This window comes from Mixophyes fleayi, chromosome 1 (genome assembly GCF_038048845.1).
Source record: "Mixophyes fleayi isolate aMixFle1 chromosome 1, aMixFle1.hap1, whole genome shotgun sequence".
NCBI lineage: Eukaryota > Metazoa > Chordata > Amphibia > Anura > Limnodynastidae > Mixophyes > Mixophyes fleayi.
In genome coordinates, this window is record NC_134402.1 from 98273521 (window position 1) to 98294069 (window position 20549).

The 20549-nt window shown below is 39.7% G+C and overlaps 1 protein-coding gene across 1 annotated transcript in view; it reads right to left on the reverse strand.

Annotated features, from left to right (window-relative positions):
* The window catches only part of GUCY1B1 (guanylate cyclase 1 soluble subunit beta 1), a 65863-nt gene that overhangs the window by 21056 nt on the left and 24258 nt on the right, over positions 1 to 20549 (reverse strand). The window contains exons 6-7 of the mRNA XM_075198292.1: positions 16347 to 16577; positions 14464 to 14580 (exon numbers count right to left, since the gene is read on the reverse strand). Coding sequence (XP_075054393.1) covers positions 14464 to 14580; positions 16347 to 16577 — 348 coding nt within the window. The remainder of the gene's footprint in view (positions 1 to 14463; positions 14581 to 16346; positions 16578 to 20549) is intronic.

Below are 20549 nucleotides of genomic sequence, written 5' to 3' on the forward strand. Positions count from 1 at the left end.
CGCTGAGCTCTTCAGAACGACCTATTTTGTATCATAAATGTTTGCAAATGGAGACTGCATAGCTAGGTGCTTGATTTTATAGACCTCTGGAAACAGGTCTGATTTAAACACCTCAATTCAATAATTAACAGGTGTGGCCAAATAGTTTTGTCAATATAGTGTGTGTACACAACTGGAAATGAGCAAAACACACCTAAAATACAGAAGTGAAGTCTTTATTGTCCACTCTAGTCACTGAGCACAGGAGACCATCATCAGTATTAAAACACTACTTGCCAACATTTCAAACCTCACCTCAGTGGTCCCGCCCCCTGCCGGGCAGTGCCTGCAGGAGGCGGAGATATTATGACACAATAGAGTCTTCAATCCCCGCCTCTGGCCACGTCAATAGTGAAGTGACAGGAACTGAAAGACAGGCCTGCTGGCACATGCCATGGTTTCCATTCTTCTTCTACTTGGGGGAGGGCTTTTGGCTACACCAGTTTGAGATACTGAACATCTTATTTAAGGAAAAACGGTAGTGATGTTTATGATATAGTAAAATGACTGATTTGTGGGAGAATTTAATGAAATTATATTATAAACTACATAAAACATTTAAAAAGTTGGGTTAATAAGGGATAACCATTAAACTGATAGGTAGAAATTAACAAGATCCTGGCCCAGCATTTCAGATGTGATTGGAAGGGAAGGAACATCTCTTTTAGGAACGTATTCGTCATGTCAGGCATGTACTGGTAAAAAGCCCCAAATTTGCATTGGTGGTAGTCTGCTCACTATGCACATTAATTGAATGATGTATTTAATATATTAATAATGTCTTATTTACACAGTTCAACCACTTATACTTAGGCTACGTGAGGGTTAGTTCTTTCCATGTAATATTACATAAAGGTACTGTAAGGGGTTTGAAAAAAAATGGTGAGTTATGATTATGATAAAAGTTCACCTCGGGAATCAAAATATGTAAACTTGGCTTGGTCAATGTAAATATAAACACACAAAAAAATCCCCAAAAAACTGTTCCAGTAATCCTTCCAGATACATTTTATAACAATAAGGGTTTCCACCAGGAAATGTTTTGTGCCTTTATTCACTATATTGGTGTAAGTGTTGAGAATACAGTCCAACAAGGCATATTTGTGAACAGCTCAAAGATACGACCACCTCCAATGAAATATTCCATTCACTGCTCTCCATCTCACCACCTCTCTATTTTGCACCACTCTAAGTGACACATGTGCTGTCCTTCTATGCAGAACTGCAATGTTTGTGGATTGGTTAGTGGATTCACACATAGGGGCATGGTCAGTGATGTTACAAACAGTAAAATGACATGCTGTGCCTAGCAATTTGAGTTTTTTCTCCTGTAACAAAACCACATAGGAGAAGATGATGTAGAGATTACTTTGGAAGCCTTAATAGATACTTACTGGAAAGTGATCAAATGGGCTGACATAAATGACTGAAAGGTGTTTCCCTTTGACTGCATTCATGCATTTTCAAATCAATTATTAAAGTGAGTAATTACATCTGCAACAAAGCCAGTAGAAAAAAAGAAATGAAAAAAAAACTAGTCATTGTACAACTAGACACTATGCTTTACATTTATAAATGTTTTTGTTTAATATAGTTGTCCTCTAAACCCTAAAGTAATCTGCTCCTATTCTTCCCTTTGCTATTAGCAGCTGGGAATATTTCTTCTAATCCTCCATTTCTCACACGTTGCTTAAGCTGGGTACACACTACACTGTTTTCGTCCAATAATCGTCTCAAACAGCCGACATACGACCGCTCGTTCAAAAGTCGGGTCAGTGTGTGTAGTGACACGATGGTCGAAAGTCTGCCCAAATGGACAATTATCGCCTCATTTGGTTGGTCGTACCCTTTAATATTTTCGTTCCAATCTCGTTTCCGCTGTGTGGTGTGTATAAACTTCTGACCAATCCACAACAGTAAGTACGAAATTACAGTCATTGCTCACGACAACATGGCTGTAAAAAGTCGCTAAAGGGACGTCCGCTCTTCCCTTTATCATCCTACACAAGGCTAGTGTGTATGCAGTCCATGGACCGGGCAATCGGATCATCGATCGCATGTAAAATCGCTCGGCATAAAAAGTTGGTTGAAATTTCTGTAATGTGTACCTAGCTTTACAGTGCTCTAACAAAATCAAGAAATCTTGGTATTCTCGTCCAGAGATACCTTTCACCTGGATTTCCTGTTCCCATAGAATGGGCCCTTTGGAATGTATGTTTTGTTAGTCTGCACATGACTTGTTCTTCACCAACTCTCGATTCGCTACTGGCTCCCACTGAAATCTGGCTCAAATACATTGCTTCTCCTATTGACTGCATTTATATATAGTAGTTGGCACTTCAGACATATTCCTAGATCTGAGAACACACTCTCATATCATCCTATTCTTTTATTTATGTTATGCTCATATATACCCTTCTAGCCTAACATACCAACTCCTTGACCATTTATTCTCTTGACACTATTTATCCTGTGAATTTCATATTAACATGCTGGAAGATTTAAACATACCTACTGATGACTCCCCTAGTTGCTTCAAAATTTATTTAACTATCTCATTTTCACTAACACTCCAGCAACACCCTCTACCATTTCCTGCTTAATCCTCCATGGACACTCTTATTGAAACTGACTAAAAATAAATTTTCTACTTTTTTTAAGGTGTGTCTGTGTGTGCCCACTTATGAAGTGGGTGGGGATAAGGCAACCTGTAGCTAGTTTGATCAACAAAATGTTCACAGTAACATATAGCATTTCAGGAGATGAGTGCGCTGATTTTGTGTTCGCTCATATAACTGAGGGAGTGCACTGCTGCATGTGATAGGGCCAGCGTTGCAATATGAGGACAGGAATGGAAGCAAACAGGAGACCACAGACTAAGGTTAACAGCGGAATGACCAGGGTCCCCTGGTAGCATACAGTAGAGATGTGAGGTTCCTGTTAAACTGATACCTTATGTCTAAGACAGAGCCATAACTAGGGAGGTGCGGGCGGTGCCGTCGCACAGGGCGCAAGCCCAAGGGGGCGCAGTAGCCGCCCGCTACTTGCCTCTGTGCCTGGCTCTGTGACTGCAGGCTGCCGGGGAACACATGCTCTCTATAAGGCTGGACTTCGGAGACTCCGCACACTAAGTATGTGAGCCTCTCTCTGCTATCCTCTACCTGGGACAGTCTCTCTCTCCTCAGACTCACAATATATATATATCTGTTTGTGACAGCTTCGGCATTCACGGCGTTTGGAGGGGCGGATCTTTCCGAAAGTGGGCGGAGCTATGTCCAAACGTATATTTTCTGTCTTTTAAACAAATCCCAGAGTGTGACAGCTTCTGTATCCTCCCATTTCCTGCTCTGCTTGTGAGATTGTCTTTCCCCTTTCCCTCTGTGTGTCAGTCAGCCTCTGTCCCTCCCCTCCGTGTGTGAAAGTTTCTGTCTGCCCTCCCCTCTTCACTCCTATGCAAGTGAAATCTTCTCCTCTCCCCCCTGCATCAGTATGGCTGACATTGGTTCAGTGTGGGGACAGGGCTGTTATTGGTGTAGTGTTGGTAGAGGGGGTGACAATAGTTTAGTGTGGGTAGGGGGGTGACATTGGTGTAGTGTGGGTAGGGGGGGGTGGAATTGGTGCAGTGTGGGGCCAGTGCTGGCATTGGTGTAGTATGAGGATAGGGCTGGTGTTGGTGTAGAGGGGTAGCATTGGTGTATTGTGGGGACAAGACTGGCATTGGGGCAGGGTGGGGACATGGGTTGTACTGGTACAAGGTGACGTTGGTATAGCTAGTTGCTGTAATGTGGAGAGTTGGCAAGGTTTTGTTGATTTCAGTACTGTGGAGCAGAGCCATAACTAGGAAGGTGCGGGCGGTGCTAAGTGGGTGCAGCGGCTGCCTGCTACTTGCCTCTGTGCCTGGGTCTGTGACCACAGACTATAGGTTATCGATGCTAGGCGCCCAGCGCTTCCAAAATGGTGCCCAGCACCCAGCTCCTGATCTGACAACGTTGCTAATGGATTTAGAGGAGTTGTGAAGAGCCAGGAGCTACAGCACAGGGGCGGCTGGACCGAGAAGGTAGAAAAGAACTGTCTTCAGACAGCAGTATACAGAAGAAGGATAATGACGAAGAATACAGCAGTATAGAAGAGAAGATGAAAAGGTAAATATGAAGCAATAAATTGTCCACAGTCACATATGCAAAATCTGGAAAACAAATGAAAGTCACTTTAATAATACAGTCTGTGCTTTTCCCCCCACATTTTATATTCCCGGCAAATCAAATCATTTAATATCCTACACCGTGCTAGCATCTCTCCATAGAAACATAGAATTTGACGGCAGATAAGAACCACCTTTTTTAACCTATGGTAACCTCAAACCTATTTAATTCTTGTTTCTTTTTAAGAATATCCGTATGTCTATCCCAAGCATGTAGAAATTGCTATACTGTATTAGCCTCTACCACCTCTGATGGGAGGCTATTCCATTTATCCACTACCCTTTCTGTGATGTAAATTTTCCTCACATCTCCTCTGAACCTACTTCCCTCCAGTCTCAGTACATGTCCTTGTGTTCTAATACTTCTCTTCCTTTGAAGAATGGTTCCCTCTTGTACCTTGTTTAAAACCTTGATATATTTGAACGTTTCTATCATGTCCCCCCTTTCTCTTCTCTGCTCCAAACTATACATATTAAGATCTTTGAGTCTTCCAGGTAAGTTTTGTGCTGTAGGCCATGCACCATTTTAGTTGCCCATCTATACACAGTCTCTAATATATTTATATCCTTCTGGAGATATGGCCTCCAGAACTGAACACATTATTCTAGATGAGGCCGTACCAATGACCTATACAGTGGCATTATTACTTCTTTCTGCTACCATTTCCTCTCCCTGTACTACCAAGCATCTATCCGCCTCTGCAATTTATAGATTTCAACATTTAAAAAGAATACAAGGAGTTATTTTATTTATTTCTGTCGGGACATCTTTAAAATCAGAGCACACACATCTTCACATGGCCAAGACACCGGAATGAGAACATGGTCACCAGCTTAGGAGGAGTCTGTTACCTATTATTTTAATATGCAGAAAAATCTATAGCTGATATCGCCATCAAATCAGTTGTCTCTCCAAATATACCAACACCTTTCACTCTGCCAAGAGTGTTGTTTGTACATTTTGCTTGGGATAGTGAGAGTAATATATATATGAAAAGGCTACAATGTCTGGGATTGCTATATTATTTTTATTTTTATTTTAAGCCATTTTTTTGGAACGCCTCTCTAGAACGGCTTACCCCTGTGCCCCAGACCAGGACCGGGTGCAACGACTAGAGACGGAGAAACACGCCACTTGACCACTCTCGGGGCACAGTGGGTGGACCAGTCTTTTCATTTGCAACACATCACTAAGAGAGGGACCATAAGTTATATCCCCATATATATCACATACTTACACTGGGAGAGGTATTATTAGTTTCTGTGTATGTGTGTATATATATATATATATATATATATATATATATATATATATATATTTTGTAGTGTGTATGGGTTTTCTTATAGATACAAGTTTTTTCACCATTGTTGGGCTTCTTTACAACTTTCAAGAATATCAGTTACAGACATAGAAGGAAAAATGCTAGACACACCCCTACATTAGGGTGGCCACACCCACTGGACAAACGTCACTCCTATTAAGATGGGGGGGCGCCGATGCCCTGTCTCGCCCAGGGCACTGAAATGTCTAGTTACGGCACTGGTCTAAGATACATCTTCTGTCTGTCTACCTAGTATATCCTTTGTCATGTCTTTTGCAGAATGTTGTGAGAGTGGTCTGCAGATTGTTTACGCACATGCAAGGAATTTGGGGCTGTATCTGTAATTGTTCACAAATCCCTCATTCTCTATTTGTACCTGACACTGATATTATTCGGAATAGTATTCATATACTTGTTCTTATGCTTAAATATTTTCAAGCTTCTGATCGTGCTTATTGTATTCATGTATGTCATATTTGTAAAGATTGTGCTACAGAATCTGTGGCACCCTATAATAAACGTGAAAAGATTAAAAAAGGAGAAAAGAAAAAGATCCCTTTATTAGGTCCTTGTTCTCTATACTTCAGAGAATTTACAAAATGACTTGTCCCTCAAAGATAATTAGTTATATTTTATTGTAACTTAGCAATGGGGTCAAATGTGGGTTATTTTTATTATAATGCATCTATTGGCCATAAAATGAAGTGGGATTTACTGCTATGATCAGTATTGCATAGATGTTATTATTTCATTACTATTTATTATTTATTATAAAATAATTATTTTATTATAAAATATTTATTATAAAATAATTATTAAAATAACTATTTATTATTCCATGACAAATTATAATTACTCTGCATATAGTCATACTAATTACCATAGTCATTACTAAATACCATATGCACCTAGACCTGTTTTAAATATATCAGACTATGGCCTCCATCCACATTTTATTTTGTCTCATCATTTCATCTAGGAATTCATAGCAACTTCTAATTAGCGCAATAATACCTTCTTGTTACAGAACTAATTGTATGTACGTTTATAAGATTATGCAGAAAACATCTGCAGATATTAACATGAGGCACTTAACATTGCATAGGTTAGATTTTACTTGACTTCTCATAGATATTTAAGATAAGATGATACTTTCAAAAGACAATATGATGTCTGACAATAATCAAAATTATGGATTAATTTGTTTACACTGAGTTTTAGATCATTCATAGCATCAGAGATCATTCTGCCCTTATTACAATTGAAACAATTATCAGTTTGTTGCTGCAAATATCATTTTATGATACACATATAGCAACTAGTAGCCTTGAAGCCTTAATAGTGTCTGATTACACTTCAGCATTGTTGGTAACATTTGCTAGTGTAAATCCTATTATAGCCCAATAAGTAGTAGATTAACAGCTGCCAATATAAGTATAGTTTAATCAATACAACTTCTAAATGTTGTTTATTATAGTATTAAGCACAGCTAACATCCCATTTTCTCTGGACTATACAAATATGTTTTATTTTGTTATTTATTATTGCTCCAGTATCTGTTGAAATGTAAATAATAATCAGGACAGCTGATTATGATATCATAAAATCTCCACACTCTCCACTACTAATTAGCATTACATATTTTTTAATTGATATAAATCCCTCTTACAGATAATTCATCTTATTGATGTACTTCATATTGCAATTCTAATGTACTCAATCTAAAGACTATAATCCCTTTTAGAGTTGTATTCTTTCCTATTTCAGTCGTAATACAAGCAATCTTAGTGGGCAGATCTCTATCGATGTTAGACATAGTCTGATTCACAGTGAATAACACTGACAGCACATGCGCTACATATGGTAATTGTGATCTCCATTACTAGTTCCCTATTGGGAGTTGCCCGCTGTTAGTGTGACATCTCGTCCGTTATTCAGTGTGTAGCGTGATGTTGATAATACAGGTTATAGTGCTAATGTTTGCTGATTCCCTCAGTCTCTTATATTTATTACAAAACTCATAAGCATTGAGTCAAGAAGATTGTTGTGAATTGTGAATCAAGAAGATTGTTGCATGAACCAAAGTTCAGAAATCCAACTGGTTTATTCTTCCTGTCCTACTGGATGTCCATCTGATCTCAATCACATCTTTGCTTTCTCATCTTATCTTCAATCTTGGTGTTTTACTTGACATTTTTTCCTTTAACCATTCATTGATTACTTCCATCCCAAATAAACCATCCCTTGAGTCATCATCTACCTTAGTCTGCCACCGTTTGCATCTGAGTTCACTAATGACTGGCTTATATGCATCTAATTTGCAATCACTGAATTAAATCTCTGTTGGACCCTTTCTGAATTCCACACACTTTATTCCAGATAAATTACTATTACTAAAGTGCTTAATAATATTGTTATTTGTTTTCAGCAATGGCAAGCTGTATGCAGCTGGTTTCATGATTATGCTGTACAGAAGCCAGGATCCACTGACAGTGGATGCAGCCTAGGTCTGTAGATTGTAGATAAGCAGGCATTGTGCTGGTATGCACATTCATATTGCACAAGTAATAGATAAAATAAGGATATATAAACTGTTTGTTCTACAGGAATTGTCCCAAATACATTTCACAGCTGGTCTGTGACTTCCTTAGTGAGTTATTTTGCAAAAATACTTTTAGCACTTTTTTTTAATTCTGAATCCTTAATTCTTATATTTCTAAACTTTATTACACCTGCATCACCATTATAAACTATAATTTCTATTTTATCTTCAACTTTTAAAATTATAATTGTTTTTATGTTATACAATAACTAATAGTCAGATCACCACCTATTCTATTCCCTGTATACTTATCAGGGCCTGATTCATCAAAGTATACATATTGAGCATTTGTTTTAATACACGTGCAAATCATCTGTGTGTACTCCCAAATTCAACATGGAACGGATCTGAAGATACGTGCGCTGTTGAATTCGGGGGAAGGTCTGCTCTGCTCTACTACACAGGAACCTGCAGTATACCTCCAATACCTATGTGTAATATACATTTGCCAAATAATGCACAGAAAAAAAATTAAATTATTGCCCCATGTTAATAATGTAAGCATTAATGACAAAAAAAAAGTATACATTTATACTGTGTGTGAGTGGGGGCCACTATGTTAATATACTGTGTGAGTGGGGGCCACTATATTAATATAGTGTATGAGGGAAGAATGCGGGGTTCTTAATATAGTGTGGAAGGTAGGCTATTTAATGGTGAAGTGCATGTGGGGGGTAATTATTTAATGGATGCTATTTTATTTGTGGGGCTATTTAATTTAATAGTGGGACCTATTAATTTAAGGTTAGGTGACGGGACCTTTAATTTAATACTGGAGGTGGTTTGGGGATATTAATTGAATATGGGGCTGATTTTGGGGAGGAGGGCTATTTATTAAATGTGAATATGAATTATTTAATGCCGGGGATGGTTGTGGGTAATTGTTATATTTAACGTAAATGCTGTTTAATTTATTGCTGGGGTTGTTTGGAGGGAGGGAAATAGGTTTATATATTAAATGGGAATACTACTAATTTAATGTTCGGGCTGATTGAATGGAAATAGGTCTATTTATTAAATTTGTTTGCTGTTTAATGTCAGGGTTGGTTGGAGGGAAATAGATCTGTTTAGCAAATGTGAATATTATTACTTTAATGTTGGGGCTGAAGGGAGGCTTTATTATAAAATGTTGGTGCTATTGATTTAACTCTGAGGCTGGTTAGAGTTTTCTAATTTTTATGTATCCATTTTTTTTCCCCCAAATAGGGCATCCAACATTCCAGGATCATGAAAAGCAGCAACTGAGCTAAAGAAATCAGCTACCCAAAGTGATGAAAGTGACAAGAACAGGTAGGAGAGAGTAGGACAGTCTTTCAACTGTCCTGAATCTGGTGGGACAGTCCCGAATTTGGGGGACTGTCTTGCTTAGGACAGTTGGGAGGTATGTCCCGCTTCACAGTGTACTGCTCATGAAGGCAGAGCTGCGTGCAACTAACAGTAGTGCACACAGTATTGTCTAAAATGATAACCATGTTACATTATAGGGGTTACCCTGTGTAAAGTGCCCCAGGCCTCCCAGAGCTTTAATCCAGCTCTCCTCCCAGTACCACCCCTAATATTATTTGGTTTAGGTCAACCCTAAAACAATTAATAACCCTATTAGTATACAGGGCGAAGCAAAAACAAGCCCTTTGCTGGCAAAAACATCAGGTTTTTAAAGCAAATGGGCTTTTTGCATTTTGATAAATCCCATTATAATCAGCCAGGTATGTAGAAAATTAAGAGGTGCTGGAGGGAGAAGGAACATATAAAATAAAATGCAAAATAAAGTGAGGTTTGATTTTCATTGCATTACTTATTTTTATTATTTAAGATTTTTCATTTATAATAATAAAGTATCTCTGGATTAAGCAATACTAAAATAGCCTCTCTTTATATTGATAAATATGTATTGTACCGAAAACCACCCAAGAATCGGCCAGTGCTGTGGACTTGCCCCCCTGGGCTAAAGTCTGCCAGCCAGCCCATGACTACAGGTATGTAGCTCTGAAGGCAGAATAGTCAGACTAGCCAAGGTCAGTAGAATTAAACAAACAGAATCAGCAAGCAGAGCTTCCTTTATCTGCATCTATATTTACACTTCAGGAACAAAAGGAGGACTTTTGTTTATTGATTCACTGGTTGTGTGATTTGTAGTATTTTATTATATGTCCCAGGCTTTTTGCTTGCATGCTACAAAACACCAGGGAGATTGCCTTGTATGGGAAGCAGCTTCCAAAAAAGTGTATTCAGCTTCAGGAAATGCTGGTAAGGGTTCCTGGGGTTATGTATGGAGAGAGAGATGGGTATGCTCCATATATAAGGCCCAGTCCGGGTCTTCTGATCTCCCAGTCTTACAGCAGACTAATCAGGAGTTACACCTGCAAGCTGCTGACAAAAAGCTGTTAGGCTGTTTCCTCTGTGTCTCACAGTCTGGGGAGCAGATGGATGCCTCCTGAGAGACACTGCAAATGGTGATCAGTAAGTCTTGTATTTTTGTATGTGTGTGGCCACAAGGGCCCTCGCTTGAAAGAGGGTGTTCCTGTATGTTTAGTTAGTGCCGGACAGGGAAGGATTTTGTTTATACTTATTGTTATGACTGGAAAATATAAAACGAGCTGTTGTTCATCAAACCAAAACAACTGACTGGTGTGATATCCTTGGCTGGTCTGTCTGAAGTGCAGCAGTCTACCCCAGAAGACGGACAACAAGGAGAGAGGAAGATAAGTTTTGCAGCAACAGTTAGGATGGATTAAAATGTGGATATATGGGTGTCGGGAATGCCAGATAGCAGGAAGTTGCAGTAGTCAAGATGGGAGATGATGAGAGAGTGGATAAGAGTTTTGGTAGCATATTGAGTAAGAAAATGGCATATTCTGGCAATGTTTTTAAGGTGGAATCGACAAGACTGGGAGGTAGTCTGGATATGAGGAATAAAGCAAATGGCGGAGTCAAGTGTGACACCAAGGCAGCGGGCTTGGGAGACTGAGGAAATTGTGGTGTTATTAATAGTGAGGGAGATTTGAGGGGAGGAGGTGACTGTCATGGGGAAAGATAATAAGTTCTGTTTTGGAAATGTTAATCTTCAGGTAATGTTGGTGTCACTCACCGGACTGTGAGTGCTTCTTCCCGGACATTTAGGAACCGTGGCCGTCCTCCATCCTGAGGGACTGCGCATGCGCAGCCCTTTCTATACCTCCAGTGTATGTTCCTTTAACTTAATTGGCAGATCAGGCAACCTCCCTATATTAAGCACCTGTGGTCATCACCACATTGCCTGATCTTGGAGTCTCATTCCCCATGAGTCTCTGAAGGTGTTCCTGTGTTTCCTCGTTTATTCAGCCCAGCTGATTCCTGTGGTTTCCAAACCACTTCTACCTCTGTGGTTTCCAAACCACTTCTACTACTGTGGTTCCCATACCACTTCTACCATCTACTGTATCATCGTGACTGTGAGCTGATTCCTATCCGCTGCCTCCGTGCACTACAGTCTTCTAACCACTTCAACTCTACCTTGTATCATTGGGACTGTTAGCTGATGCCTATCCGCTGCCTCCGTGCACTACAGTCTTTCATTCACATCCACTCACCTGTTCATGATTGTGACTGCCAGCTGATTCCTATCCGCTGCCTCCGTGCACTACAGGCTTCAACCTGCAACTCGTCTGTGTTTCATCATCGTGACTGCTAGCTGATTCCTATCCGCTGCCTCCGTGCACTACAGTCTTCAACCTGCAACCCGTCTGTGTTTCATCGTGACTGTTTAGCTGATTCCTATCCGCCGCCTCTGTGCGCTTCAGTCTTCAGCCCTTGTCAACTCTCCCGTGTTTCCTTGAGTCTGCTGCCACTATTGCTACCCGCTACTCTCCGTGATCAACTGTTCCAGTTCAACTCTGCTCTGGTGTCCCATCGTTACTGCACCTGCTGGTTGCTATTGGCTACCTCCGTGTTCCCGCAGAGACCCGCTGCTGTTACTTCTCAGCGCTACGCATCCATCTACTGCTGATCCGCTCTCCACGCCTTCCTGGGTTCCCTGCTGGTCTACCTACCTGTGCGCTGCACCTGCTAGACCACCGCTTCACCCATCCAGGGACTTTGCATCCTGCCGGCCTCCTGCCGTTCAGGTATCTCTGCACTTCTGTCTGACTGCCTTCTCCTGAACCACGGTATGCATACTTCCCATTGACTGTGCTGTGTATTGCATACCTTGCTGGACTGTGTTGGTTCTCCTCTGGAGTGTACTATCCGCTGTGTCTATTGCCATCATTGACTGTGTTATCTCATGCTGGATTACTTCAAGAGACTTTCTATATTGGCAGTGTTGTTCAGTTATTTATACATTTATATTGTGCATATTACTGTGGATCAAAGTCAAGGTGCCCGTGTATATATTGTGTTGCAGTCTCTCCCCGTGCACCTCCTCACATATATATTCAGTGGTACAACTTGCTAGTGGCAGACCACTGACCCCTGTTTCCAGTTTCACCTGCTCCAGTCTCCTCTCACATAGTAGTGGTACAACTTGCTAACGCAGACCACTGACTCCCCGGATACCTCCACTTGGATTCCATTCCTTCACTCAGACAGCGGTACAACTTGCTATCCGCAGACCGCTGACTCTCATCACCTCCTCGTTTCTGTTGGACATTCCTCCTCACTATAGCAGTGGTACAACTTGCTACCGCAGACCACTGACTACCTTCACGTGTCCTTTGTCCATACAGTTCCTCGTGTATTACTACCTCCATATTGCCAGTGCTGCTAGTCATAGACTTTCCTGAGCATCTCATCATCTGCTATTTCCTGTTCCGTGATCACCCTGCTACCAGAGTACCATATTACCACCTATACTGCTCTGGTAAGCCTATCACCTGGTGATCCCTGGGTAAAGACTCCTAGTGCCCGTGACAGTTGGGACATCTGTGTGGAGATAGCTAAAAGACAGTTGGTTACATGAGATAGTACAGAAGGAGAGAGGTTAGGGGAAGAGATATAGATAAGAGATAAGAGATATAGATTTTGGTGTCGGCAACGTAGAGATGGTATTGGAAGACGAATGAGTGAAATAGTGCCCCAAAAGAAGATGAAAAAAAGTAAAGAGTCAAGAACAGAGCTTTGTGGGACCCCAACAGATAGTGGGAGTGGAGGGCAGGATGTGCCAGAGATAGAAACACTAAAAGTAGCAGTCTGATAGGTAGGAAGTGAACCAGGAAATAACTGTGTCACAAAGTAAAGAAGACCAATGGAGTGAAGGGTGTGTAGGAGAAAAGGGTGATCAACAGTGTCAAAAGCAGCAGTGAGATCCAGGAGAATGAGTATGTAGAGATTACCATTAGACTTTGCAGTAAGTAGATCATTGATCACTTTTGTGAGAGCTGTTTCAGTGGATTGTTGGAGGTTGAAGCCTAATTGCAGAGAGTCAAGAATGGAGTGAGAGGTTAGATAGTGAGTCAGGCATTTGTACACTAATCACTCAAGTAGTTTGTAGGAAAGGGGAGGAGAGAAATAGGGTGGTAGTTGGAGGTTGGATCGAGAGATGGTTTCTTTAGAATTGGTGAGAAGAGCGCTTGTTTAAAGGAGAATGAAAATGTGCCATTGGAGAAAGACAGGTTGAAGAGGTGAGCAAGAGGTGGGCATACAGTATAAGAGAGGGAGCTTAGAAGATGGGAGGGGATACGGTCAAGGGGACAGGTTGTAGGGTGAGATGATGAGATGAATGGTGGAATGGGGAGTGTAGGTGAAGGTGGGTGGATGGTGTGGACAGAGCCGTAACTTAGAATTCTAGTGCCCTGGGCGAGAAAGACAAATGCCGCCCCCCTAGCCCTCAATTTTAACCAAATTTACCTAAAATATTCCTAAATTGCGCCCCCCTTCAGCGTTGCGCCCTGGGCGGCCGCCCCTGTCGCACAGCCCTAGTTACGGCCCTGGGTGTGGAGCTTGGCATGAGGAAATATCTTGTTGAATGGTGTCGATTTTGTAATTACTGGAATTCTCAAAATAAATAAAAATCACTCTGATAATAGTTCAAGGGAAAAAAAGACATAAATTATAAGACATCATAAATTCACCAATAAAAACTACTAAGTATAATTGATTCATAATTCCGTTCGACATCTCAGAACACAAACTGAAAAATAGAAACAAGGCAAAATACACACTTTGCTGCTATGTCAGCTGGTTGAATGATAGAATACAACATATTTTACATTGTCTGTAAATTTAGTGCCCCAAAATTTTACTTAGTTGAATGTTGGCAATCACATTATTGTATTGTTTACCTACCCAAATCTTATCCTGTACCTTTAATAATTAGCAATTACCTTACTCCTTAGGACAAACACAGTGTTGATGTGAGACAGGATCCCATGGAAGCTAATGTCAATATGTGGTCGTACCAAAGAGAATACTGACAGCAGGTTACAATTTCCAGGCTGGAGCTGTAAAATTGTTGAGAAAAAATATTGATAATGATTATAACTGTTTTAGCACACAACTGAAATGCTTTATTGTAAAGGCATTGATCTCTAATAAATTGAGACTGGATGTAGTATGAAAAGTATTACAAAACACTGATGTCTACTCTTATGTGCTGAAAAAGGAGTCCAGTAAGTAGACATATAGGGGCGGGGGTTGACTGGCAAATGATAGCCAGGGGTGTGAGATTGGGCTCAGCAGCCTATCAGGAACATATTAAAGGAAGAAAATGCAGATAGCCCGGTAATGCAGCCCACTATGGGACCAGCCATAGGGCAGATGCCCCCCTGCCAAGCTAGCCCCTTTATAAGGGTCATTCACAAATAGCAATACCAGACTTGCATGGTGAAGCTCATCTATTCATGGGCAATTGTGAATAGTTTTATTGGTCTGTGAATACTAAGATGCACAACTCCATCTGCAAACAAAAAAAGGAAAAATCGCTTACCTCATAAAATGACAGGCTTGTTTGACCCTCATTTACCTTATATATAACACCTGATACTAAGGAGACACTGTGGCTGATTGTTTTTCAAGTGGCAAAGGGTTTAGCATTGGTTTATTTACAGCAATTGATATTATCTTTTAATGCTGGACAATACTTTGTCCATCACATAAAGTACAATATCTCTGTGTGTAATGATATTGTTCCCCTCCCTTTAGATTGTACGCTCCTTTGAGCAGGCCTCTCCTACCTCCTGTTTCCATCACTTTTAACTGCGCTCTCCAGCTACTCAGCTCTCCTCCTCTTGGCCCTTCTGCCCTCTGTCTCCTCTCGCTTCTCTCCGCTCCCCTCAGTGGCTCTTAACCTGTCATCCGTGCCCACCCTCTTGGGCCAAAGTTACCTGCCGGTACTGACTTTTCCCCTCCCTCTCGTTAGCTGAGCCTGCGCCCCAGAGTTATAGTGCTTACTGTTACTTGTACTGTGCTGTTTCACCTTGTACTGTGCAATTGTTTGTCCTTGTATGGCGCTACGGATACTTTGTGGCACCTTATAAATAAAAATTAATAATAATGAATAATAATAATATTGGTAAACACCATTCCATTGTTATTTTTTACTTATCATTAACTTCATGGTTTTCCTATTGAACATATGTAAATATATGAGGTCACACTAAGAACCACAGTTTACATTAAAGGACAGATACTTTCAATAATTAAATCTTTGGTCTGCGCAGAGGTAACTGTCAGTCACTGCAGAAAAAACACACATGGTTGAAAAGTGATTGGCAGCTACCACTGCTCAGACCACAGATGCTGCACTGTGGAATAATAATAAGAAAAACTAAAATGCAAGCACCATACCCACTGCCATAATCCTCAAGCAGCCATTACGCTAGAGAGCCTGGAATGGTTTCCACCATAACAAGAAGACCATGAGCATGAGGAGACCAACCCCAAGCTGGTCAACTCAGTGCTGGTGCCTCTATGGAATGCCCAATCCCAGAGCATACCAGGCCTGGTATTTGTGTTATTTTTTATTTTTGCTCTTTTGGTACAATGGGCAGGGCTCTTAAGGATTAAGACCTTGTGGATTTGATTTTTCCGCATATAGTCATTACCTGCTGTTTTAAAGTATAGCATCTTGGCAAACTGGCAGAGAAAGTTTTAGTAGCTTGGAAGCTGGCTATGGTTTCCTCTTCTCTAAGCTATTACAGATATCACATTTAAATCACATAAAACAAATAACATACAGTATGTTAATGTAGGAACATCACACAGTTACCTGTGGCAGGACTCTGTAGATAGCATTTCCACATTGTGTAACAACAAGGTCTCTATCAAACATTATATGAAAAGGGAAAGCTTTGCAGAAAGTATAGGGACTGATGCGGGATTCTTGAGTCCCATTTTCCTCAAATCTGTCCAGATCCTCATAGAAATCTTCCTCCTTGGAGTCCTTTTCTTCTATCAAGAATTGTGTGTGGTCACACTCCTCATTCCTTTGTTGAATGACCTAAGCAAATCAAACAACAGGGAGCTAAGATTAAGCAAATAAGAAAGATTTTTTTTTTATTTTGTTCTATGGTGTGGCATCTAATATCCAGAATGCATGTTTTTATGCTTTTACTTCTTTTCGGTTTTTATAACATTCTGTATAAAGGGTTTCTGGATAAAATAAACCATACCTGTATTCAATAAAACTCATATACACAGTATTATTTTTCATGGTACAGGAAAATCATGACACATGTAAATTTTCTTACATACATAACAATATGAGTTGTAGGACAGTTACTCACTGGCAATCAATAAGGGCTCATTTTGATCTCTAGAATTGCTTGAATATTAGTGGAGCTGTTAAGATACTGGCCTTGACCTTAACTCATATGTCTCACCTACTTCTAGCCCAACCCTTTCTCTCCTTGGAGCATAAGTGAATCCTCCACAACTCTCTCATGCCATGACCTAGCCTGGAGGTACTATAAAATCTTTCTTTATAGAAGCAACATTACAATTTCTAAGTGAAAAATGAGCAGCAGTCCATTGCATAGAATCACAGTAATAACCTTAGTATGATAACAGCATTATTAAAACATAGTGACATCCAATGGTGACAGATTACTGGCACTAGCCCAGATTGTATTCAAATATGCGTCATATGGCGTGTCACATACCTTCTTCTTTCTACTTGCTTTAGCAAACAGCCTTTAAATGCCCAGTGTAATAAAAATAAAAATTAAAAATTAGGCCATAAAATTAGGACTTAAAAAAGCCAATAAAAATATACCGAATAAACAACAGACATATCACTTGCTGGTTGTGTGGGAATTTGGCAATGATATGCCATGATGATGATGACTTTCAGCAGCTCTATCGAGCTGCTTCTGATTTGCTGGTTATGTATTGACCCCTCGAGTTGTACATATATCATTAGCATCGTAGCTACAATATGTTAAGTTGTGGTGGTCTATTGACATTACTTAATTGGCATTTCCATTTGGACAACTGCAAGAAAGAAGATTCCCATTTGATATTTAATGGGGTAAACAATATATGGAGGGGTTGTATTTAATTAAATTGTGTATGGAAAATTTTACTTTTGCATTTATTAATAACACATTGAATATAATGTTCCATCTTGTGTATATGACACTTTGATACATTATTATATTGTGCATAAATAGATTAATGTGACTTTAGCGCTAACACTATCAAGCCACATCTCTTAAGCTATCATGGCGCATAAGTATACACACTTGTTACACCTGACATACGTCTCACCCAAATATTACTGTTTTTTAACTGAACAAATCTTGGATGCACCGACCCAAAATATTCACGTAATTACACTTTACTGCATCTTTTCCTATGTATGTACAGAACACAAATGGGTTGTACAGAGATAGATAAATCGATTCAAATTTACACCAAGTCCTACTGCACAGCCAATACTTTTTAGAATTATGTTCAGCCTGGTGTTATTTTCGATCTGAGGAATATTGTAATACATATATATGATGACATTTACAGGTAAACTTGTACAGTTTATATATATAATCTCTCCATGTAGTGAAACTTCATAATTTTACTTTATTGTACTTCATTTATTTATTTATTTAACCTTGCTTTCTTTATGTCTAATAAGATCTGACATATATGGTGAAACTGTGTGTGGTTTGGAAGGGGGGTTAGAAGCGCAGTATAATGGGTGCTAAAAAGTCAATATTAATTAGTAAGACTAGTAATAAGAGTGTAAGATTACCTGCATATATTTATGTGCTGAGTAGGTAAAATGTTAAAGTAAAACAAGCAGACAATGTTTATATGAAGAGCGAGCAGACAATGTTTAAAAGTCTTTCAGAAGTAAGTTGCATTATGGATATATTGGAATATATGAATCTCACCTTACAAGCTCTCCCTACCTGTGTATATTGATCGATTTTCGAAGGTTCCCATTGGTGAATATACAGTAACCTCACACTGATTGTGAGGTTATGAAATGTCTCCTTCTATCGGAGTGAAGGTACACACTAATTTATTGTGATTCATGAGAAGAGGAAATTCCTTTGCATTACAACTTGTTGCTGTGAGTACCAAGCAACCGATGACCAAACACATTGTGGACAGCTTCTGTTAATTGTAGCTTTGTACTTTCAGAAATGCTAAGAAACATTATATGCTTCGGTTTTAATGTATTTCTGCATTTTGAGCCAATATTGCAACTAAGGGTAACTACATCTATTACATTCATACTTGCCTAGCTACCAATTTTTGAGGGAACATTCTCCCGGATCTCACATTACTTCCTTCTGAAGTGTGTATGGCCTTGATGATGAGTTTCGATGTGAACCACACTGTGGGGTGATGCAAATCGTGCATAGAAGGGGTGGGGCCATTATTACACAAATCAAGTAGTCACTACCCCCCAGAATTGTTCCCTGGACATCCCCTCCAAGAGGTTCATAAAATTGCATCTTGTTAGCATTTTATTCTGTTATTTTAGAGTTTTCCTGCTGATAACAATAAGAGCTATTTTCCAAACCCTATCACATTCAGTTTTGTGCATTTGTATTTGAGCGCAGGTCTTTGGATTGTGTGAAATAGTAAGTACACCTTTACAGCTTCCATATCAATTATGAAGATAACTTGAACCAGTCGCTGCTTATCAAGTGCACTTCATTATTTGATCATGAGGAAGTGCTACCTTCATAAAAACAGAAACTTTGGCAGCTCAGTCTGGAGCATCCAGGTTTGTGTTAACACCATAATAAGGAGAAAAGTCATCTGCAATAATCTCTGAGCAGCAATTGTTGCTGCTCATTTGTCTGGAAAGGGTTAGAAGTCCATTATTCTACAGTGGAAAAGATTTTTTACAAACGTAGAACTTCTACAATAGTAGCAAATTTCCAAAAAGCTACGTTCTAGGATCTACAGACCTCTGCCAACATGGATAATATAGAAGTACAGCTTTAATGAGTAGATTAATAATTCTGTGTAATATATCTTTCCTATCTACAAAATCATTACTTCTACCTGTTGGATAAATATATGTATATTCTTTCTTCTGCCATGTTAATGTACTGAATACAGTCTAAACAGTCAGGGATTATTAATGATCCTGCATAAGTGTGGATGATCACAGAACAGATTCATCTTTCTAAAATAATTAATTTCCCTAATTTATGATTTGAAGAAGAGCCTCCTAAAGCAGGAGAAAACAAGCAGAGTTATTTAACCCTTTAAATCCATCATCAGCTGTGTAGCAATGTCTAACAGAAAGAAGAGACATTCCACTTGAAGAGGTTTTACACCTGTTGGGTGCCCACCTTCCAACTCCAGCTGCACAGGAACATACAGGCCCAAAAAGCCTCCAGAACCAGAAAAGGAAGGAGGTTCAATTCTTATAAATGGTAAATAACAGTTATTCTTGACAACAGCTGAATATTTTAAGGTTTCTACAGTGACTGGTTCTTCTTTCATGTCTCCACCTTCTGCTGTCTCTCCTTCTTTCACCCATGATGCACCACTGGTAGTCCATCAAGGACTCCATTATTATTGGCTGCTGCCTTAATAACAATACACACCTTCCCCATTATTACCTACAACTGTTATTCTGCTTTCTCCAAAACCTCTAAGATTGTAAACTCCTTTGGACAGGGCCATCTTTACCTTGTGTTTCATGTTATTGTATGTTATTTGTTTGTCATGATGCCCCCAATGTACAGCGTTGCGTAGTATGTCAGCACTTTATAAATATATTATAATAATAATAAGTAAGATCACCACTGAACACTGCCCACTATCAAATACTGTTTATCCTTCACTACTGTAACCCCTTTATTTCAAGATACACATTGTGCCTTATTTGTTGAGTATTTGCCATTGAAAAACATGTATTTGTGAATAAGAATAGATGCAGAGCTTTCAAATACATTTTTGGGTGTCAAAACAGCACTTGCTGCTCCTGTGCTCTGTCCTGTGCAGC